The sequence below is a fragment of the Rutilus rutilus genome, assembly GCF_951802725.1.
Source record: "Rutilus rutilus genome assembly, chromosome: 2".
NCBI classification, from domain to species: Eukaryota; Metazoa; Chordata; class Actinopteri; order Cypriniformes; family Leuciscidae; genus Rutilus; species Rutilus rutilus.
Window position 1 is genome coordinate 13,136,452 of NC_140210.1, and position 23,976 is coordinate 13,160,427.

At 37.2% G+C, this 23,976-nt stretch overlaps 3 protein-coding genes across 3 annotated transcripts in view; all 3 read right to left on the bottom strand.

Moving 5' to 3' along the window:
* Positions 1-601: 601 nt before the first annotated feature.
* On the bottom strand, positions 602-17,327 carry toporsa (topoisomerase I binding, arginine/serine-rich a). The gene is made up of 11 exons (XM_084402768.1): positions 17,188-17,327; positions 16,991-17,076; positions 13,738-16,373; positions 12,736-12,796; positions 11,593-11,679; positions 11,309-11,367; positions 11,034-11,201; positions 3,488-3,590; positions 3,167-3,406; positions 1,170-1,292; positions 602-1,025 (listed from the first exon to the last, which is right to left on the bottom strand). Exons 3-11 carry the CDS (start codon positions 16,368-16,370, stop codon positions 987-989), a joined length of 3,513 nt encoding a protein of 1,170 aa, XP_084258894.1. The 5' UTR covers positions 16,371-16,373; positions 16,991-17,076; positions 17,188-17,327; the 3' UTR covers positions 602-986.
* Positions 17,328-18,053: 726 nt separating this feature from the next.
* Positions 18,054-20,872, bottom strand: ndufb6 (NADH:ubiquinone oxidoreductase subunit B). Its single transcript, XM_084394604.1, has 4 exons — positions 20,579-20,872; positions 20,331-20,423; positions 18,458-18,502; positions 18,054-18,219 (listed from the first exon to the last, which is right to left on the bottom strand). Exons 1-4 carry the CDS (start codon positions 20,756-20,758, stop codon positions 18,148-18,150), a joined length of 390 nt encoding a protein of 129 aa, XP_084250730.1. The 5' UTR covers positions 20,759-20,872; the 3' UTR covers positions 18,054-18,147.
* Positions 20,873-22,645: 1,773 nt separating this feature from the next.
* mxd4 (MAX dimerization protein 4) overlaps positions 22,646-23,976 on the bottom strand; it is a 33,678-nt gene continuing 32,347 nt past the window's right edge. Inside the window, exon 7 of the mRNA XM_084400110.1 lies at positions 22,646-23,855. Within this exon, the coding sequence (XP_084256236.1) occupies positions 23,755-23,855 (101 nt within the window). The 3' untranslated portion in view covers positions 22,646-23,754. The remainder of the gene's footprint in view (positions 23,856-23,976) is intronic.

Consider the following 23,976-nt stretch of genomic DNA (forward strand, 5'->3'; position numbering starts at 1 on the left):
AATGTTTGTTATTTTTGATATCATTTTGACTGCAGACATTATTGATTTGCCTACATAATTTTATCTCCTGGCTGCAAATAACCTGTGTGGAATACAGATACTGGCATTTTGTACGAGATAGAGAACTAAATGTAGAAAACTAAATAATAAATAACATAAAAGAGAATTAACTTTTAAGTATACAAAAATGTCAGGTTATTTGTAGAATTACCTATTAACTTGGGAGTTTATCTCTATCTCTATTTGTAAAATTATTTCAGCAAGGTATTGGCAAGCTGATCTAATCTCATGGAAAGAACAGAAAAACATAATTATGTTCAGAAACTACTGTAGTCAAAGTCAGATTAGGAAGGCCTCCATTTTGAAAGCAGAAATATTATTTTTAAAACAATGAACATATTTCTGTTAAGATTGCTTGAGGGAAAAACACTGCAGAACTTTTTTTTTTTTTTTTTTCTGACAAGCAACCAGTTTAACATTTTTTGTTACAAATAGACATCCGTTCTTTACAAAACTCTGGAAAAACAAATGCACTGCTGACTCAAAATGGAGAAGTTTCAGCACTGCTCATTGAAATGTGGCAAAATGAATACTAATATAATAGGGGAACAAATGCATACATTTATTTGTGGTTATGAGAGAAATGTATTTAGCTATATAAACAACCAAATACACTACTACTATATTTACTACATTTAAAAGGCACTGAAAAAACGATTCAAAGATCAAAAGATCCTGTCCATTCCCTCTACCAATGCTTCCATGCATTATGTCTAATTGTTTAAAAAACAAAAAACAACAACATCAACATAATACTGTATTTTAAAGAGTGGTAAATGCACATTCATGTCAGTGTGGCTGACAAACAAACCCCTTTTCTTTTTTTTAGGTTAATATAGCGGTAAGAATGTCACACTTGTAATCAACAGATACATGATTGCATTTGTGGACACCACATCTTCATGGCTCCTTGATGGCAGAGTACTTTAATGTTTGGGCAACATTACTGAAGACTGTGACATCAACTGGACAGCAACAGAAAGGAATACAAATTATGACATGGAAAGTTTCATACATGTCAGAAAAAAAGATCTATTATATAATTACATATATTAAAATAAGATAAAATAAAACAGAACTTTACTTAATTTCAAGAGCTTTAAACTCACTTTTTGTGCATTTATTGTGCTCTCCCAGTCCATCTGGCTGATCTGTGGGATTGCTGTGAGCAGGATACTGCTAGCTTTGTTCGCGTTCTCCTTCATGGTTTTTAGAACATTGTCCACACACACCTAAAAAATAAAATAAAATAAAAAGGAGCTAAGTTTGGTACATGCAGGTTTATAAAAATATATAGGAAAAACAAAAATAATGGTACATTTAAAAAAATGGCTATTAATGGACCAGCAAGCCATAGAGATTCATTAACTGATAAGATATGAAGGTGCAGTGCATCCGGACCTTAAAATGATCACATTTATTCTTAAAACTGAATGTTACCTCTACAAACAAAATTTTTTATATTTTTAAAAAAATTCACATAACAGATATCACACTGTTAATTCTCAGTGAGTCTCACGTTTGCCCGTGGCCACTCAGTAATGCAGATAAGGTTGCCATGAGTCATGTATAACCTTTCACAAGTTTTATGCTCAAGCAACAAATGGTCTATTGTCTCTAATGCCTGAATTTGTAAGTCATAGTTATCTACAGCTACATTGTGCATTCAAATTCTACAGGGGACTATGACAGGATCTATAGTTAACCTACTGAATTAAGACGGCAACAAGAAAAATCCATGTGATCAAGAAAGAAAACTGAACTGTAGACTGTTTTTCATCACCAATGTTTTCCTTTAGAGGAACTGACTAATTGGCTGGCAGCAAAATGTGTTGATCTGGCAGCAAAATGATCGTCTGTGCATGAGTCAGAGAGAGAATGAGAATACAGGACAGGGTCGGAAGGATGTGGTGAAGTGGGGCGTGAAAACTAGAGGTCAGCAGCAGGAACTCGGAAGGAGGACTCTGAACTGCAAGGGGAAGTAAACATTGCTTCAAACTACAAGCCTAACCGGTTGTCCGGCTATCGGAAACTATAATCTGTGGAGAGTTTATTGACTTAAAAAGGAATATCCTATAACAATCCTTCTAAACCAATAGGATACAAACAACTTTGAACACAATAGCAGCACATTTGCCCTTTATTATGGCCTTTCTCTGACATGGCATCAAAAGTTTATACACACTGTCGCTGTTAAAACTCACATGGTCTAGTTACAATGAAAATTAACCATAAAAACTTTTTTTTAATAGGAAGGGCTTTTATGTGGCATGTGTAAGCAAAAGACAAATGCTTCTATTTATGGCACTCTAATTAAATTGTAGAGAAGCAGCAGACCAGTATTGGAAAAACAGATCACAATTTTTTTTTTTTTTTTTTTACTCAACGTTTCTAGAGTGAGTATTTGCCACAAACATAAGAACCAATGAAATACCAGGGTTTGTGTGGGTCCAAGGTTGTAGATATTTATCAATCTTCCTTTGACCCAAAATAAATTACTAAATTACTCAAACATTACATTGTGTAGTTTATTAATAAAGCAGTGTTTGGTAACACTTTGCACTTGAAATTTTTAATCTTTTGAATGTGTATTTTGGCACAGAATTACTCCGTTCCAGACTGAAATCAAAATGGACTGTCCATTCACATAGATCTGATTAAAGAAATTTTACACTTTTCCCCCCCACACACATTCATAAGTCTGCCTCCTGCACAGAATCTGTTTGGTCTGTGTGGGAGTAACATCAGAAACGTGCAGCTGTGCGTGTGCACAGCTCATTGGAATAATGGCTTGAACTCAAATGATTCAAATGAACTATACTTATCTAAATGGGGTCATTCTAAAGACTTTTATAGTTTTTAATTTACAGCTAATTATTATAAATGCTATAACCCAGGGGGTTTCAAACTGAGGTCTGCTGACAGAAACCTTACAGCATTTTTACAAGTAAAAAAATTATTTACTTTATTTATACAATATAAAATAAACAGTCCAACACCACCAATAGAATTGAGCTCCTGGATGTCCCGAAAAATAAGAATATGGTTAAGCAGGAACACACACACAAATACACACAGACACAGACAGAGGCTTCTATCTGCTCACCGCCTCTTCGTGCTCTTTCCAGCAGTCATAATCAGTTGCCATTGCAATACTAGCGTAGCACAGCCCAGCCTCCTTGGCAAGAACCACCTCCGGTACTGTGGACATGTTAATGACATCAGCACCCCACTGTCTGAACATTAGGCTCTCTGCCCGAGAAGAGAAACGAGGACCCTCTATGGTCACCATTGTCCCTCGAGTATGACACTTCACACCAAGTGCCTGGGCAACCTCCAGGAGAACCTGCAAGAGGAGGTAAGCAAAAGGTGAAGAGAATAAGATAAGATGAATAATAAGGACAGAGAGCTGGGAAATGTCACTAACCTCTCTAGTCTTGCTGCAGAAAGGTTCAGCCATAGGGATGTGACACACACCTGGGGGGCTGGTGGGCTGCCCGTCATAGAATGTCTGAACACGTTTTGTTGTCCTTGATTTCAAGGTGGTGTGGGACATTTTGGCATGGAATTAAGAAAAGGAAATGAAAAAGAATATGCATCAAACTGACGAGGTGTGTTGTGAGGAACAATAAAAAAAAAACATCTGTTTGGTTTTGATTATCATCTCTATCGTGGTCACGCTCACGTGACATGTTCTTCACCATTATGAAAGTTTATTATCTGCATGCGTTTTAAAGGTTTTCTGAGCACCCACATCTAAAGCATGTGCACAGAAAGCTGGACGTCAGTCGATGGGTCCCATGAGTATTAAACTAAGTTCTCTCTCACGTGGTATTGCGCATGGACATAATAAATACATAGCTTTGGAACGTTGCTGCGATACGTCAACGCATCCGCCATATTGCTGAGGGCAAGACTCCGCTGTAAACAAATGTAAGTAAACCGGTGAGCTGTGGTTTTTCTGGATAAAAACAAAAATAACGTTTACATTTATCAACCCATTTCAGTGGTTTGTACATGGTGTACAAAAAGTTCCATCTCTAGTTATTAAAATCTCGATAATTAGACTATTTTTTTAATAAGGAATTGTCAAAGCTCAGGTTTGTCATGTATTTGGCTTTTTATTCTTGGATAAGAACTGTGAAGACCCCCATACTGAGATATAATTTTATTTTCACAATAAAAGAAAGTTTTTAACCCGATTTTAGCTTTTCTTGTGCTTAGAATTGACCGCCATTGAGAAAATGAAACAAATCGGCAAATAGGCCTACAAATCACACCGGCAGGCTGCTTTCTGTATTTTTATAGCACTAAAATGATAGATATTTACAGATAGATACTCCTGATATACAATAACGAAGATAACTGATGGATCCTTTATGGTAATATATATATGATATGGTACAACTACAGTGCAATGCAAATAGTAAATATAATTTACTGAGCCTGGTTAGTACCTGGATGGGAGACCTCCTGAGAAAAACCAGGTTGCTGCTGGAGGAGGTGTTAGTGAGGCCAGCAGGGGGTGCTCACCCTGTGGTCTGTGTGGGTCCTAATGCCCCAGTGTAGTGACGAGGACACTATACTGTCAAAAGAGCACCGTCCTTCGGATGAGACGTAAAACCGAGGTCCTGACTCTCTGTGGTCATTAAAAATCCCATGGCATTTCTCGTAAAGAGTAGGGGTGTAACCCCGGTGTCCTGGCCACATTCCACACATTGGCCCTTACCAATCATGGCCTCCTAATAATCCCCTTACATTGAATTGGCTCTATCACTCTCTCTCCTCTCTCCACCTATAGCTGGTGTGTGGTGAGCGCACTGGCGCCGTTGTACTGTGGCTGCCGTCGCATCATCCAAGTGGATGCTACACACTGGTGGTGGTTGAGGAGAGACCCCTGATATGATTGTAAAGCGCTTTGGGTGTACAGTAGTACATATGAAAGCGCTATATAAATGCCTCATTCTATTCTATTCTATTCTATTCTATTCTATAAGATAAAGTGAGAAGTAATAGTAAATAGTTTAGTGTAAAGTCAATAAAATAAACAAACAGTATACAGCAAATAAAAAAGAAATAAAATAGTAATGAATAGTATAATTATATAAGTACAATAATATAATAATAATAATAATAATAATAATATATTGATAATAGCATATAGTTTATGTTATGTATGCATATAGCTATAATAATAGCAATACAATATGAAATATCAATTACAGAATATAGACAATATTTCCATTAAATTTCCATTATATTTCAGAAATTTCCAAGCAACACAGCAGTAATGACTTTATGAACTTCTTCACTTATAAGATTAATAATATCAGGGACAAAATTATAACTATGCAACCGTCTACTACAGTATCGCATCAGGGAGTGCATTGTAGTCTCCCTAAGGAAAAATTAGATTCATTTATTGCTATAAGAGAGGAAGAATTCGCTAAACTCATTAAATTATCTAAACCGAGGTCATAGATCCTCTTCTTACTATCATCAATTCATCTTTGTCTCTAGGATACGTACCAAAAACATTTAAGCTGGCTATGATTAAACCGCTTGTTAAAAAAACGCAACTTGATCCAACAGAATTAGTCAATTACAGGCTGATCTCGAATCTACCCTTTCTGTCAAAGATACTAGAAAAGGCAGTATCCTCACAACTATGTTCCTCTTTAGAAAGAAATGATATCTGCGAGGATTTTCAGTCAGGATTTAGACCGTACCATAGTACCGAGACAGCTCTCATTAGAGTCACAAATGATTTGCTCTTATCATTCGATCGTGGTTGTATCTCTCTATTAGTGTTACTCGATCTTAGTGCTGCATTTGACACTATTGACCACAACATTCTTTTAAATAAGACTTGAAAATTATGTTGGCATTAGGGGAATTGCATTAGCATGGTTTAAATCATACTTATCTGACCGTTATCAGTTTGTAGCAGTAAATGAAGAGATGTCTTATCGATCACAAGTTCAGTATGGTGTACCACAAGGCTCAGTACTAGGACCACTGCTGTTCACTCTGTACATGCTACCATTAGGAGATATCATTAGGAAGCATTGAATTAGCTTTCACTGTTATGCCGATGATACTCATTTCTTCATAACCTAACGAAAACTACCAACTCACAAAATTAACGGAATGCATAGCTGATATAAAAAATTGGATGACTAGCAATTTCCTTCTACTAAATTCTGGAAAAACAGAGATTCTAATTATTGGACAAAAAAAATTCCTCACGTAATAACCTAGAATACTGTCTAACACTTGATGGCTGCTCTGTTAAGTCTTCGTCGTCGGTTAGGAACCTGAGTGTGCTCTTTGATACCAATCTTTCATTTGAAAGTCACGTGTCTAGTATCTGTAAAACCGCATTTTTCCATCTTAAAAATATATCTAAATTACGCCATATGCTCTCATTGACAAATGCGGAACAATTAGTTAATGCGTTCATGACCTCAAGGCTAGATTATTGTAATGCTCTACTGGGTGGTTTCCCTGCATGCTTAATAAACAAACTACAGCTGGTCCAAAACGCAGCAGCTCAAGTTCTTACCAGAACCAGGAAGTATGACCATATTAGCCCGGTTCTGTCAAAACTGCACTGGCTCCCTATTAAACATCGTTTAGCCTACATTTTAAAATATTGCTGATTACTTACAAAGCACTAAATGGTTTAGCTCCGCAGCACTTGAGCGAGCTCTTAACGCATTATAGTCCTTCACGTCTATTGCGATCTCAAAATTCCGGCCAGTTACTAATACCTAGAATATCAAAATCAACTGCTGGTGGTAGATCCTTCTCCTATTTAGCACCAAAACTTTGGAACAGTCTTCCTAACATTGTCTGGGAAGCAGACACACTCTGTCAGTTCAAAGCTAGACTAAAAACACATCTCTTTGACCTAGCATACACATAACACATTATAGACTTCTATAATTCAATGTTAGGCTGCATAGATCAGGTCAGCCGGAACCGGGAACACTTCACATAAATCCTGATGTACTCGTTACATCATAAGAAGAATGGCATCTACGTTAATTTTAGTGTTTTTGTTTATCCCGAGGTTTTCCCGCAGCCTGCCGGATCCAGGCTGTATCCAGATCTGATGAAGGACCTGCGTCTGGACCCGATGTCATAGCGGGGTGCTAAAGTGCCAACTAGTTTCTCCTTATGGAGGATCCCTTTACCACTCTACAGATAAAGCGTTGTCGGGAAAATTCGGTTCGCGTATCTACCCCGAAGTGATACAATTCTGTATCAAAATACTAAGGCCAGACAAGTAGTTTTTTTAAGGCTTGGTTTGTAGGGAATTACAAACCTGCGCACATATATTCAAACGCGCATACCAATAGACTGAACTCGTAATACGCATGAACACGCCATCAGCGTTCTCACAGGTTTCGCGTTTAAAGTCTGTGTAAAGTTTCCTGTTAAAACGGTGTTGTTTTAGCAGCCCCTAAGTTAATAACTAATGATCGTTGCGACCGAAGTGAATCAATCAAATTAATTTTAGCTGGAAAATAACTTTATTCAAGAACTGCTATAAAGCCAAAACATTCTCTGTTATTTTAAACTATCCTTGTATCTCTGTAAAGCCGCTTTGGAACAATCTACATTGTTAAAAGCACTATATAAATGAAGTTGACTTGACTTGACAGGAATGCAGTATAAGTGTTTACTTATTTAGCCTGGCTTGGCAGAGAATAGATATGTACTTGTTTTGTAATTAATTAATTTGCTCATACAACAAAATCAAGAATTGTCAGTTTGAACTAATTCATTTTATTTTGCTCTTCTCATCTAGTTGTATGAGACAACTGTTTCTAAGGTCATGAAGGTCAATAACGCACTACATGAACCCATTAACACATAGGCTATGCATACTTAGCATGTGTAATTCTTTTTAGGATTTATTGCACCATTGGCCACTATATTTTAACTATGAGAGTGAATCATGTACAAAAGTTTATACCAGTGCTCTGTGCACATGTGTGGACCGTAGTGTTCATGTTCTGACAAAACTCAGCCTTGAAGGGAAAAGATATAGCTAGCCTGTGTTTTATCCAATTGTGTTTGCAGGGGTTGTTTATTATTATTATTGTGATGAGACGCATGTGACCATGCCAAAGGAATAGTCTCCAGAAGAGTTCAAAATGTTCCAGATGAGAAGTGTCTTTGACTCCTATGACACACCAGTGACCCTTACCAAACTTCATGTATATGGGACAGAGAGCGTCAAAGATAATGACTTTAAATGACCTCATTTGCGTAAAGAACAATACAATACAATAGAATACAGAATTATACAGAAAAATACAATATTCGGATGTTGCTAAATTTATCTGTACTGTTAACCTGTACAGAACCTGTAGAAATAACGTGATTATCCATATGACTATAGGTGCTTTCGCATCGGAAGAACCTTTTCATAGTTCCTAGAACTATTGGCGGAAGAACCTGAATTTTGGCATGTTCACAACACAGGAACTAGGAGCGATTTTTGGAGGAACTAATTTAGTTCCTACTTCAGAGTAGGGTCTAAACCAGCACTATAGAAACTATCCATGGCATTAGTGTATGCTGATTGGCCGAACGCACGCGAAACACCAGCACCTACCATTTTTAAAAAGGCTGTGTAAACACACAGATTACAACCTATATATTTACTCCAGAAATTAAATCTATTGAAAATGGAAAACAGTGATAGATGGGCCTCTTAACCTTTACGCTGAGGAGAAAATCCAACGCAACTTTGAGGGGACCAAGCCAAACATGATTTCTGCTCATCTAGCAACACTGGACATCAACCACACTCCATACACTAATACCTTTTCATATACCGTCTACCTTCTATGTATTATTAACGTATTAGACAGGACTGTTAGACAGATTGTAAACTAATGAACTCGGAGATAGCACTCTGAGCTCAGGCTTTAGCGTTCTCAAAGCCGTCAAAATTAAGGTCCGCCACACCATTAAAATAAAAGTCGCAACAACAAGCGCGGCTTACGTCACTTCAGAGTTCCTACTGGCGGTGCGAATGCAACCAGGAAAACGTTCCTAGGGGAACCATTTGTTCTCAGTGAACCATCCTGGTGGCTAGTTCCTAGAACTACACAGTGCGAAAGCCCCTAATAAGTACTAGTGTTTCTGTGTCCAAAGTTAGGCTGCGTCTCATTTCTCTGTCTTACCCCTTACTCTTACCCCTTCCCCTCGGTTTTGCGCGTTCATGTGAGGGGAAGTGGCGTCCCAATTCTCATTTTGATTAAGGGCTAGGGCCAAGGCGTAGGGCTACATAGCCCTTGAAACGAAGTCTGCGGAGGACCACACTTGAAAGAGAGGGGTAGGAATTTCTCAGAAGTGAGTCGCACAAATGTATGTATTTTCAGCAGTTTAATGACACTCGTGTTTTATGATACCTTTAATAAAACCTTCAAGCGGTTTTAATTGTAATGTTTTTGTTTTGAATCACTAGTTAACCGCTAGCTAGCAGCTATGCGCTATTTGCCGTTTGCTAATGTTTTGCTTATGGTGTCGCCGGCGCCGCCATTAAATACAATGAAACAATGTCTTTGACTGATGGCACACAAGCGTGCAAAGATAAAGAGAGACCAGGCAATCGATATAACAACCCGAGTCGACGGCATCTTCGTTTGTTTATGTCAACGCGTATCGCCTCTGTTGACGTAGCAGCCAGCTAGCGGAAAGGGAAGATGACGCAAACGGTAATCGAGTGGTGTCTCATTTTTTAATGAAACGTTCTTCCCCCTACCCCCCTTCACTCGTTATCGAAGGGCAAGGGGAAGACGCAGACAAAGGGGTAGAGGAAGGGGAAGGGGTAAGACAGAGAAATGAGATTGGCCCTTAGTTCTAGGCTAGATCATCTTACTCCTACTACAGCCTTTGGAAGTGTGGAGAACTTTGACTTCAAAACTCTGTCAACTTCAGCTTTGACTCCTGGTCTTCATTAAGGATATTGGTCTCTTTATGTGCTCTAACTGTAATTCCACTACAGAACAAAAGTGAATAGAAATTTGTAATTCAACCTTCCTTTTGACATTCAAATTAAAGGTGCAGTATGTTTAATGAATAGCTAGTGGTGGAAATGGGTACTGCAGTCCAAATTGTAAATATTGGAGAGAGTTGTTTCCCCCGCCCCCTTCTCCTCAGACTCGACACTCACACGGGTTGCCAGATTGAGGACACGCAACTGGAGCGAGCGCAATTGACAATAGAAGGCGAGGAGACTTACAATGCAAGTTGATGACAATTAGATTAGCTTTTTAGGTCGGGCAGAATCTGCAATCTCTGACCCAGTTCGTTTGCTGGCTTCCATGGCTGCAAAACGCTGTGTTTTCCACCTACTGGCAACCTGGGGTGTCAAAATACTATTGGATAAATTGGCAGTGGTCGGAATCACACAGACCAAAACAAAAACAGACATTCGAACACAGAACAAACATTTCAAAGTAAAATAACTGGCATTAGCATTGTTTTTCAGAGAAACGTTAGGCTATGTGAACTTAGGTTTCCTAAATATCTGCAAACATATGGTATTTTCATGCTTTAGCGAAGTAAAAAAAAATTACATACAGCACCTTTAAGTAGCTTATTACAAACAGCAGCCAATCAGCAAACAAGAAGCACTCTTATTCATTATTCCAACGAAGACAAGGACAAGAAAAAAAAAGCATACGAATTTATCTTAAATTTGTTTAGCGATATCAGTTTTAATATTGTGTCTGGATGAGTCGTCGATTCCTTGACTTTGAACAGCTCTAGTATGGGAGTCGACTCTAGTACCTTCAACAAAGGTCAAAGGATGTCTCAGTGTTTGCTTCATTCAGTATTGTTTAGTAGCTTTGTATGTCCTCCACCTCTATTGTCTTTAAAATATTATTTTAAGTGAGGGTGAAATTAAAAGTGTAATGTCAAATTATTATAGACAAATGAATACTTACCTATCAATAAACTGGTCAATCAAAACAATGTCCCCAGGCTGGATGTCCTCTCTCAGAGAACCGCATGCTGTTGTGACTAGCAGGTGAGTGCAGCCCTCTTCCTTCAATGCCCAAATATTGGCCTGGTAATTTACATTGGTGGGCATGATGGTGTGTTGTCTCCCATGCCTTGTTGGGGGGATAATATAAATTATATTATATTAAATATAAAACCAGCAGGCATTTCAAGTAAAAGTCAAAGCAAATGTATTGTATATACATGCCAGTGTAATCACCTTGCAAGAAGGACACATTCAACATTCTTTATTTTGCCCAAAATTAGCGCATCAGATGGCTGTCAAAAGAGAGGAGGAAATGAGTGTCAATAAATAAACCTTCTGGCTCTGCCCATCTGTGATATACTATGGTTACCACATGATTTAAAAGCAAAATCCTAACAATTTGTGATTTTATCAACTTCTCAGTTCAATTCAAGCAAATGGATATATTCATTCCAAATATGCTCTCTTATAAACACGCATGTTAGAAAGCACAGCAGACACGATGCAGAGACACTCACCTTTCCAAATGGTGTGACTACATATCGTTCTGTTCTTCCCTCCAGGATATCTGGATCATCAAGACCAGATCCACCAATTATTCCTATCTATAAGAACATGAGATGCTGTATTATAGACATATCTAAAGGTGGGATGGTGTCTGCAGTTGTTTGTTTCAATTAAAGGGGTCATGGAATGCATTTTTTTATGTTTACGGAGGTGAACGTAAAATGTTAGTATGATTTTTACATTGTCAAAAAATATCATAATTTAGAAAAAAAAGGCCTGATCTACCATGATTTTAGCCTTCTGATTTGAATGCCCTATTGGAAGGGGCGTGTCCACTGAGAGACTTTAATGTAAATGCCCACTGCTATGATTGACTAACATCTTTGAATATGAAATAAGTATTACATGTGGAACTCTCTTGAAAACTTTACAACGTTTTTACTATTACTATTACTATTCGAGATAAACAAATCGTGAAAAGTGTTGATTATAGCATAATATTTAGATCTACTCCCGTGGCATGAAAGGTTGCAGTGATGACTATGAGCAATGTAGCCGATGACAGACATGTCTCTTGAGTGCATTAAATGCAGTGATCTCGTCAACACAACTCGATTTCTGCACTCTCACAAATGCTTTCATCATAACTAACAGTGCAAACACTATGTAAATAAGAGATTCATTGTGCAGTGTAGACAGCATCACTGATTATAATGGGAGTTTTGGTGAGAGTCCAGAACACTGATAAACTTGTGCTGTATGAATGAAAGCTCCAGTGATTATTAAGGGAGCGTTCTTTAATTGCTTTCTGTATATAATTTAATCACAATTTAAACAACAGATTATTTTCACGCTATTAAGAGAAATAATGTGAAACTGACAGTTTAGTCACTGGCTTGATTTACTGACCCACAAACAACAAACAATAACATGTGCACCCAAGTAATATCTAATGAATAAATACATTTTCCAAACAAATTTCCCCACATTTGCCCACTCAGCATATCTGCCAGCCCACCCTTCTATAGCTGGCAAGAACCGGGCCTTTCTGAGAAAATGGCAGAGGTTATGAGGAAAAAGGGTCAACACTGTAAATATTGACTCTTTGCATATATTAAATGTTTTTGCCAATTTGAAACTTATTAAATGCTTACCTTTGTTCTACAGTATGGAAACATGTGGGGGGAAAAAATCAACAAATACTGAAGTAGCAAACTTTTCGAAATGCAAAATTTATGTCAATGCCAAAAAAAAACAAAAGGAACACTCTCGTTGGTCTATCATGAACCAGGAAACAAAACTGTTTAACCGTAAAGCATGTTGTCGTATTAGGTTTTCATCATGCTCTAAAGAGCGCAACGGGATGCTGACACTGGAAGGAAAGAGAAGTGCTCTATTCTAACGATTACAACAACACATAGATATTATTATGAAGTTAATGTTCATTTCAGAAGCCAAGTAATGCAACATTTGGTTCTTTCGAATGTTGACGTGAAAACACTGCAGTACCACTCCCCTAAACTATTTTCTTACATAACTCACGTGTCATATTTCATAATAATATTTAATTTACCTTTATGTGACTGTCCGATGCCATTTTCTTCTATGCTTCCACGTGCAACAATAAACTATAACATCAGATTCCTACTTGTTCTTGCTTGTTTTATGGCGCTGCGCAAGCGAAACAAGCGCAGTAGCGCCGCCTACTGTGATTTAACTAAACCCAAATAATGAAATAATCTCGAACCCCACAAGAGTGGATCCAAGAGAAGATAACCATAAAACAACTACATTTTAACGATGAAGACAACGCTACTATTAGACTTTGTGTTATGGGATGTAATTTAAGCACTGAAACTTATTTTTGTTTTGTTTTTTTGTTACACTATAATCCATCAAATGTCTTGAATATTTTGCATGATTTATTCCACTAAAATGCCATCATAACTCATAAATTAAATAATGTAATGTAATAAAAAAAAAAGTGATGTGTACACAATACAAAATGAAATGTCTCAGCAAACAAAAATGGATTTTGCAACTCTGAAAATACATGTGGGCATTTCAAGAAGTCATTTGCTAATCTTTATTCATCACAAATTGGGGAGTTCAATTACAGTTAAATTGAACATATAAAATCACAAAGGCATTTGCGTTAATCAGTCTTGAGGTGATTCCCTGCATCACCCACTGAACTATATTCAGTTCCAGCAGTTGACTGTTGCTCCATGTCTAGGAAACTGGACTTGAGCGGCTGAGTTTCAGTTTTTGTAGAACTGTTTGCTGTTGTAAAAGTGGAGCTAGCTGCACAAATATTACTGGTTGAGGGTTCACTGGAGTCAGCATTGTCACTGTCACTATTAATTGTAATGAGAACAGGGCTGTGCTTTACCACCCTCCTCTCACTATTATGTCTCTTGCTCTTCTTCTTGTGTTTCTTTTTCTTCTTCTTGTGATGTTTTCTACTGTGATCCTCAGATTTGTCATCAACGCTTGGACTCTTACTTTTCCTCTTGCACCTTTTGTGATGCTTCTTGTTTTTCTTTTTTGCACCATCTTCAGCAGAATCTGTGAAAAATGTACTAGGACTCTTCCTTGAGGGTTCCTCATAATGCTTTGTTTTGTACTTCCTTTTCCTGCCATATTCACCATGTAGTGATGTCTGATGTGAGGATTTGGAGTTGATTCTAGAATTGCTCCTTGAGCGACTTCTTTCCTGACGGTTGGAGGAGTTGATTCGAGAATTGCTCCCGGAGCGACTTTTGCCCTCACGATTGGAGAAGTTGTATCTAGAACTGCTTCTAGAGTGACTTTTGGAGGAACTGCACTTGATTCTAGAACTGCTCCTTGAGCGACTTCTGTCCTTACGGTTGGAGGAGTTGATTCTAGAATGGCTCTCATAATGACTTCTGTGGCGACGATTCGAAGAGTTGATTTTGGAATTGCTCCTTGAGTGTCTTCTTTCCTGACCGCTGGAGGAGCCGGACTTGATTCTAGAAGTGCTCCTTGAGCTACTTCTGTCCTCACGATCCACGTTTCGCCTTCTGCTGTGTGATAGAGAATGAGGGCGATTATAATCACTTCTGTAGTAGCTGGTGTAGGATGAGCATGTCTCTGTATAACAACTCCTGTCACTGCCTTGCTGACTATAATGGCTATATGAATGCCAATAACTAGAGGTGTGGCGACTTGTGTCCTTTCCTTGGTTCCGGTTATGCTTGCTCTCTTTAGACAATGGGTGCTTCCTGCTACAAGAGGAAGAGTGTGTCCTGTTGCTGTGTGAGGATCCTTCTCTAGATCCTGACAACTCCCTTTCATGATTCCTTTTACCATATTTATCTTCTTTTCTAAGATGTGTAGAGGTGTCATCAGGTGAGCAAGAGGACCTTGTTGGCCTCCTTGAGGGTCTCTGAGTTACAATGGGTGACAAATCCGACTCTGAATTAAAACGAATGTGTTGGGGTGCTTGAGGGTTTTGCGGCTCTTCATTCGGCTCAGAATGTTCAGAGTCAGAAGAAAGCTGGACCAGTTCTGGTGTCCTTTCTGCCACTGGCTTAACATAGCTGATAATAACGCAGTCTTCATCACTGCCAGAGGAGTCCTCTTCTTCCACTGCAATAGTGGCAGTATTTCCTGGACAGTCCTGATGTGGCACTGCAGCAACAGAAACTACTGCTTCCCCAACACTACTATCAGAATCTGAGTCCCTCACATGGAAAGGTAATACCTGAGATAGCTCTGAAGTGTAGGATGGCCCCGGGGTCTCATCATCCCATGCTGTTTGGCTCAAAGTCACCCTAGGAGTGGCATAATCCTGGGCTCCTGACACTAAAGAATCACTTTCATCTTCAGAGATGGCAATCACAGATGTTTCTGAACTGCTACTCTGTTCGGAGGGCCGAGGCAAATCATAAACAGCACGCTGGTCATATGCCTCCATGTTGAATGGGGATTGAGCAAAGCTGAGAAACTCATGCAGGAAGTGCTCAGTGTGGGACAGCAAGAAGGGCCGAAGCTCATGTAGAACAATCTGGTCGTCCAAGTTTTGTCGAGTGATCAGAGTCATGATGATGTGCTGCACTATATTGACAAGGGAACCATGGGTACCGTACAGAACAGTCAGCTCTCGTCTCAACCAAGGTACAAGCCTGTGGAGACAAGCAGGATTTCTTTTAAAGAACTCTGCGGAGGTCTCCCTGGTACGGCCACCATCCTGCACGCTTTGGACTCGCACACCTCTTCTGTACAAGGCTCGTCTGAATTTAATCACTTCTTGTTCATGAATACTTTGTACAGACCTGCCCTCACTCTCTCTTCTTTGCCTTACTGCCAGCCTCCTTATCATGCTATGGAGATCTCTGCTGTGCCGCTGTGGAAGAGATCCTCTCAGGCCCTCAAATATGACACCATGGTCAGGTGGAGGAGACGTTCTCCTCATTGCTGGTCTGCGGTCACCGGTAAGTGTGGTGCGATACCTGAATCTTTGCCCTGCCATGTTGCCAAATGAGCCATTCTCAGTTGGTCGCAGGTCAAATCTCTTGTAGTTATCTTCAGATTTAATGGTGTGATAGATTGAATTAAATGGCTGCTTGCATAAGGGGCATTCTGCTTTGTTCTTTGACCACTCATGAATGCAGCAGAAGCAAAACTTATGTAGGCACACATCAAGATATGATATGTTTTTAAAGTGATCCAGGCAGATTGGGCACTTTGATTCTGGAGATGCTGCTTTTGATATTGTGTTTAACACAAAACCTGATGGGCGCTCCTTCATTTGTGGTGATGCCATTATCTGATGGAAGAAACATTTGAATTATTAGGCTACTTGTACTGTTCTCAGCATTCGCTACATTTGTCTAAATGTGAATGTTTAGAAAGTTTAAATAACATTATAAATTAAAAGAAAAATAATGAATTGGAACTTATTTATATATTTTAAGGAGTACAAGATGTCAAAGTGATACTGTAATGAATTCCCTAAAAGAAAACCTTTTTAGGTAGTATAGCATACTGTTCTATTATTCCTCAGATTTTTTAAAAACAAAACAGCTTCACTGCTTAATATTAGAAACTTTTGTACGTCACATTATTACGAAATATTCTATGAGTAAATATGAATACATACCAATAAATAGCCTACTAATATATTAGTATTTCTGTGATCGTGTTCACTCACATTACAATTTTTTTCTTCTTAGTAATAATAACCTACTTTTTGATAGATACAACAAAATATTGGACCTTTGCTGCGTTTCAAAATAGCCTACCGTGAAGCATATAAACAAAACTATGCAGTGTAATACTAGCTTTTGTGTTAATCGCAATAAATACATTTCTATAATAAATCTATGTAGAAGCGAATAATGTACGTTAGAACTAATATCCCCTTAAAAATTATGTTTTACTTACTCTTCCTTGTATTTGTTGAAACTTTCGGAGTAACGTTAAGTTACTTAGATCATCTGGATTCCACTGGAAGCATCTCGCTTAAGTATCTGAAACAAAAAAGGAGCATTATGACTTGTACCGTTTAATAATTGTAATAATGCATTACAGAATCCACAAAAACATGTAAGTTAACCTGAAAATAATGTACGTTAACTTACCTAATGCCTAACAAAGCAGTGCCAGTTCAAAGATCACTAACGTTACACGATATTCAAAAAGTCTGAAATACATAATATCTGAAGGATTTTATAGCTACACCTTTACTGTAAATATAAAAATCGTTTACTAAGAACCAAAAATGACCCAACTTCTCTCAGTCGGTCTAGTTCTACATAAGCAATGTTGATTATGACGTAAAAAATAAGAACATCTCGGAAGTGAAATGCAGTCGCTTTCAGAACTTCCTGTTTCTCACTTCAAAATAAAAGCATATCACCCAAGTGCAAGAAAGACGTCCAAAGTAAGCTGAATTTGACGCGTTAATATTTTTAATTTCATAATTTCAAAATACTAAAACACTCACAAAAACACTAGATAATTGTTAACTAAATAGCAACGACAGAGTGTATTATATTCTAATTGATAAAAAAATAAAAAAAAACTTTACATTTTTCACTACTATTTAGGAAAATCTGTTTTATTTGACATTTTCTCCCTAAAAATATCATACAATAACAAATGTCTAAGACTCCTTGTGTTGTTAAAGAATGTTGCTCTTGACTGTTCATTGTTTTTATCAAAATAGAATCAGATTAAATAGCCTTAATTTTAATGATCAAAATTAATTTTTACTCAGTACCAGAATATTTATATTCAGGAGTAATCTACCCAAACTGGTGTGTTACTGTCACTTGAAGTAGTATAAGGGGTAATAAAATCACGCACATCCCAGTCTGAGTCTGAGGAAGAGCCGTAAAGGCCCGAAACGTTACACTTAAAATAAATTTGTGAATGGGAGCTCTCCGGTGTGCGGATCTTTACTTTGTAACTGTCACTTGAAAGCACAGGAAAAGCACACAGAATCTGTATAATAAATTTTATTGACATAGTATACACTCAAACGTTAATTTTACAACCAGTGCAGACAGGATGTTTACACTGAATATAAACGGGCATCTTTAATGATGACCATGACTCTCTGCTTCAGGAAGATCTGGGACAACTTCTCCTGTTTCCAAAATGGTGTCTCCCTGAAAAACAAACATGCACAAAGAAAGATGTGTATGAGGACATTTAGAAACATCAATATGAATGATTACTTGAATGTTAATTTACAAAACATCTTACTGATTACTTTACTATATTCCTTTGTCTATGCTTTAAATTATAAGTAGCTTTGGATAAAAGAGGCTGCTAACTGAATAAATGTAAAATGTAAATATAAATGATTACTAGTGTGATAATACTGCTTCGACCAAATATACTTACAGGAAACAGTCTGGGTTTTAGCTCAACAATTCCATATGGCTTTTTCTGTGGAAACAAGAAATATCATTCTATTTGAGTTTTAAATTTTAACATGATAATGATCAACCAAAACACAAAGATATTAATTTTATCTGTCATTTTATCTATGGAAATATGTCAGTCCCTCAGTTTTTGTATAGTTTTGGTTCACTAAAATAGAATGTAATCAGCCTTTTAATAGATATAACCATTACACTGAATTGAAAGAAATACTGCATTCATATTTATTAAGGGTACAACAATATAACATGTCAGGATATATATCACAATACAAAAATATGTATCGTGGATAGCAACAATATGTATAGTTTTCCCAAAATTAAAGTGTAGACAGATTTAATTTAGCATCAAATATGATAAACCCAGATTGTCAAACTAATTTTCTGATACTTCACTGATGAGGTAGGTTACAGTAAATAGATACATCTGAAATCATTGATTTGATTGATAACGTTAGCAAGCATGTTCTATTTTTAAGTGAATGTTCTAGATACTTCTTTCAGTATGTTATGTTTTATACCTGTTTGATTTGTTGAAGTATTAAGTTTAGGGATGGGCAATTCTGTCCTGCAGAGTTTAGCTCCATCCTTAATCAAACAGACACCTGCCTGTAATTTTTAAGTAACTGAAAACTTTGGTTAGAATTTTCAGGTGTGTTTGATTATGGATGGAGCTTCCAGTATATTATCTGGTATTTGTGTAGAAATAGTATAGCTTTTTAATGCCACGTCAGCAACTTCATGGCAAAAACCGAGTTGAATAAATACAATCAAAACAAAACCGCAGTTAAAATCATACATCAACCTGCATGATTTTCTTTCTTCTGCTCAACACAAAAGAGAGAAATTCATACAGGTTTGGAAGAACGTGAGGGTGAGTAATTAAATGATGACAGAATTTTAATATTTGGGTGAACTATGTGAATTTTAATAGAAATTAATTAGGTGTCAAATAAAATATAAACATGCATAGATTCAATTAATGTTGTTAGTAATTGTTTAAAATTGCCATGGCAAAAGTGTTCCAATATATACAAATATGGTTGGTCAATGTCACACCCAAACAGTTATCAGTTTTGATAGCTAGAAAGGGTCACCTAGACAAAGACCTTTACAGTAAATTAAAATGTAAAATGATGAAATGATCTGCAGCATACAGTAATGTTTTCTACATTCTAAGAGTAAAGAAAACAAATAAATAAATATGAATGCAAAAAAAATGTATATTATATTATATTATATATTACTCCACAATTATTTGCAATTATCAAACTCTGGAAACACCCTGCACATTTGAGCTTCCATGTTTATTATTTATGATTAAAAATTTAAATATACAATACATTATTTTATAAAATACATAATTTAAGACTTTAAATGTTTGAAGTCAGGGACAGAGTGCCAGCATGCGTGTCTAGCATAATTTTGTATTTTTATCATGAGTCATGAATATTAGGCTACTATTCTGGTGTCATCGTTGCCCTGCACATGGATAAGTTGAAGCCTATTCAAGCCCATGCCTGATGAAATACCAAATTTAACATTTTAATAAACCATACTTTTTGTTAACTGTTTATCATACCATGTCTTAGAAGTAAATATACTGTTAACAAATGAGACCTTATTGTAAAGTGTTAAAAATAATAAATAAATAAAAACAAGTACTTCAAATCTATTTTGACTTTGCGAGTCAAAACGTAACATAAGTGTTGAACTCCTTTTTTACTCCTACTTCTCATCGAATAATGTACATCCTTACACACACACACACACACACAATAATTAATTAATTATGTTCAAAGAAATCAGTGTGACCATAATAAACATGCACTTACAGCGACATGGTACTTCATATAGTAATGCACGACCCAGGCCGGGATCAGAATCCGCGTGATAGCAAAAACACTGGCATTATAGGCTTTAAATGTCTGGTTCGTCCACATAAAAAAAAGATAAGACAAAATTGCATGTTATAATAATATCCTGCCGTTAAAATCCTCAGTTAGACTTCAATGCATGTTACTTATACACAACATACATTTTTAATTTCTGGATAAATAGATCATATAAGGCATAAACTCACGTAAAGTCTCCAGAGTGTCTTGGGCTCCAGAAATCCACCCCAGAATCGCTCGATGCGGCCGGGTGTTTTGGGTGCAGTGACAGGCTCTCGAGGACTGAGTTCCTGATCTTTAAGCCATTGCCGCCGAAGCTTTGTTAACTGCTCAAAGCGGAGCTTTTCATCCGCTGTGGATCCAGCCATACTGATTTTCTATTACTTTACAAATAAAGTAGAATGTACAATGACATCTAAAGAGGACAAACCTCCCAGAGTGCAAAGCGAACTCAAGAACACTCGGCACTCGGCTTTTACACTGCGACACCTATTGATCTGGAGTCAAATAACCACTGCAAATGATAAGCAATGATAAAGCAATAACCACACGAGGTCGTGCGTTACCCAAATAACTGCCATTTCACTGCCTGCGACAGGACAAGAGGTCAGATGTTCTCTAAGCCTTCCTTTGTTTGGTTTATAAATCATTTAAAATATTTTTTTACCTCACTGAAAAAGATCAAATCTACTAAAATTGCAAGAAAAAACGTGTAGTGATATATGTAGGAAACTACTGTTTTGATTAACCTCCCCCTGTCGCTTGTAGTGCCGCTCCAAATGTTAATTTTATTTTCTCTAGCCTTTTTGCCTTTGACTTATGTATTTTTAAAGGAGCTGTATGTAAAAAATGTATTTCAATTAATCATAAAATGGCCCTGATATATGTCACTAGACATTAAGAAATCTAGGGGAGGGGGAGGGGGAGGGGATGCACCGCTCTACAGTAATTTGAAAGTGATTGCAGTAAGTTACCAGTTTTGGCCACAATCTTACATACGGCTCATTTAAGTATCTCCCCCTTTTTGGTTTGTTTTTTGTTGTTTTCTGCTTATTTAATACTTTTTTGTTTATTGACAACATGTCATGTCACACATACGCATCGCATGTATATTCTTTCCCCTACGAGAGCTTTGTATGTTGCTGTTTTTTTGTCAAAAAGAGGTCAATCAAGGTTTTGTTGGGTAGCATGGTCGTGTTAGGCTCTCTACTGGTAGAACTACATTATCTGGGTGCCAAAAGCATCTTTGCTGACATATAAATTACAAATACTTAGTTAAAATTTTAGAAACATTTTACCAGTGCCCAATTTGTCTATATTTTTCCCTATCTGCTGCCTTTCAGAAACTACACTGCATAAGGATATATTTTGTTTTGTTGATACATGATTGTCCACAGAACATGAGGGCTAAAATGTATGATCTACACTCCAAACCTATATTTTCACAATGGCTGTTGCAAATTGCAAATAATGACCGTAGACCCACTATGTATAAAACATTTTAATTATTTATATTACAATACAAGAATACATAATACCTTAAGAGTGTGGGCTCAAACATAGCCAGCACCAGGTAAATATGTGTACGTACTCACAGACACACACACACACACACACACACAAAGAGAGAGAGAAAAAAAAACACCTTTACAATATTATACAACATCTGAATGCATATTACTTGTTTTCTAAAAGGAAATCTGTTCACAGGTCTCTAGCACAGAACCCTCCCTTCGCAGTCTCTCCGCAAGTTTTCCTCATGCTAAAACGCAAGCGTTCTGCGGGCTACGCCACTCATGCTGACCGGTCAACAAACTGCTTCATGAACACAAATAAAAGCAGAGAGAAAAAGTGGGCAGAAAATATGGGTCACAAACCTACAGTCATATAAAGATATAAATCTGATATTACACCTGATGCCTCCCAAAATTGGGAGGGGTTAGAAAAATAAGTCTATATCTAATAGAATCTATATGGCAGGAATCTTTTTCATGGAAGTTCTTTCTTTCTTCTAGTGCTTTTATGTGTATAACAAAGGTAAAAGGAATTATATATAGCTATATATTTTCTTCTTGGTCATTCTGGTCTGTTCTTTAAGTAGCCTTGACTCCCAGTCGCCTGTCTCTATGCCATCTAGCTTTCCTGCCGCACAGACTTTAAGTAAGCTCAATCAAACATGCTCAGCAGAAAGCTCAATCTGCAAGGCCCAACAAATGCAAAGTATCATCACAACATGCCATCTTTTTTTTTTTTTTCTGCAGAGTTATAGAACACACATCTAAGATCCTTGGACACCTGGCTCTTTTCACATAATTATATGTGTACCTGTCTGCTGACATACACTCTTTTTTTTTTTCTTTTTTTTTTTAGTGTTTTAAAGCTTTCAAAAACCCTGCAGCCGCTGAATAGCCCTGTCTCTGTCACAAGTATTTCTTTCACCACACTGGAAGCTGACTTTAGCTTGATTTCACATAATTTGCCATGTGACGTGATTCTTAGATAATGCCAATGGAAGCTACAATCTCTTAAAGATTTGAAAAAAAAAAAAAATCTCATGCACAACTCTTTGAACTCTCGATCAAATCATGTTGTTGGAGATTCTGTGCAAGAGTTTTCTTTTTCTTTTTTACAATTCACTTGATCAACATACTGGAACACATTGAAAAAGCATAGTTTTGCTACAACTGTCAGGCATATATCCATGACATAAATGTAAACTCTTCAATGAAAAAAAAATGCTTTACAAAAAGATGTAAAATAAAAGAGTAAAATGAAATAAAATAAAAACATGCTCCCTCCTTTAAGTGTTTGCAGAGAATGGAGAGATAAAATAATAACAATTAAAAAAAATAAAAAAACCTCAATGAGTTGGTCACAATATGCACCATAGTATTGAAACAGTGCTGCTTACCAAATACACCCAGTCTCGACCTCTTTACAAACAAAATCATATTGCTGTATCTTTGCTTTTATGGGCAAAGGATCAAATACTACCATCACCTTAAGCACACTTTAACACTAAAACAGGAACTACCATTGGGAGAGGGTGGGGAGGACTTGAGCTGCCATTAATGATTGATTCCAATGCTCTTCTCCCAAGGTTTTCCACTTCATTATTTGAAATACAAAACACATCTTAGGCATAAGGACAATAAAAGACAGCTATTATCAAACTTAAAAAGAAAAAGAAAAAAAAAAAGAAATGAAAAGAGCCTCAAGGGCAGAGTTGATTAGATAACGCTTTTCAATGGGGTGAGACGAGCTGCCAAAAGAGGAGATGACCAGTGTCGCTGATGTGGATGATGTTGCATGGCAGAATGGAAAGCACATTTTCGGGGAATTAAAAGAAGGAGGTCAGAGGTGACTAACCAATGTTTCTCGTCACCTTGTGCCAAAGGCCAAAAAAGAGTCTATTCTGAGGATGGAAGCTGCGGGGTGGCTGGCAGGTAGTGGATCCGAGCAGGGCTGGAGGGATGTGTCAAGGAGATGATGGGAGGAAAAGAGATACGACCAGTCAAGGCACAGTATGACGGTTGGAGATAAGGAACAAATGCCAGAGTTCTCCCAAACATTATCCTGGCCTCAT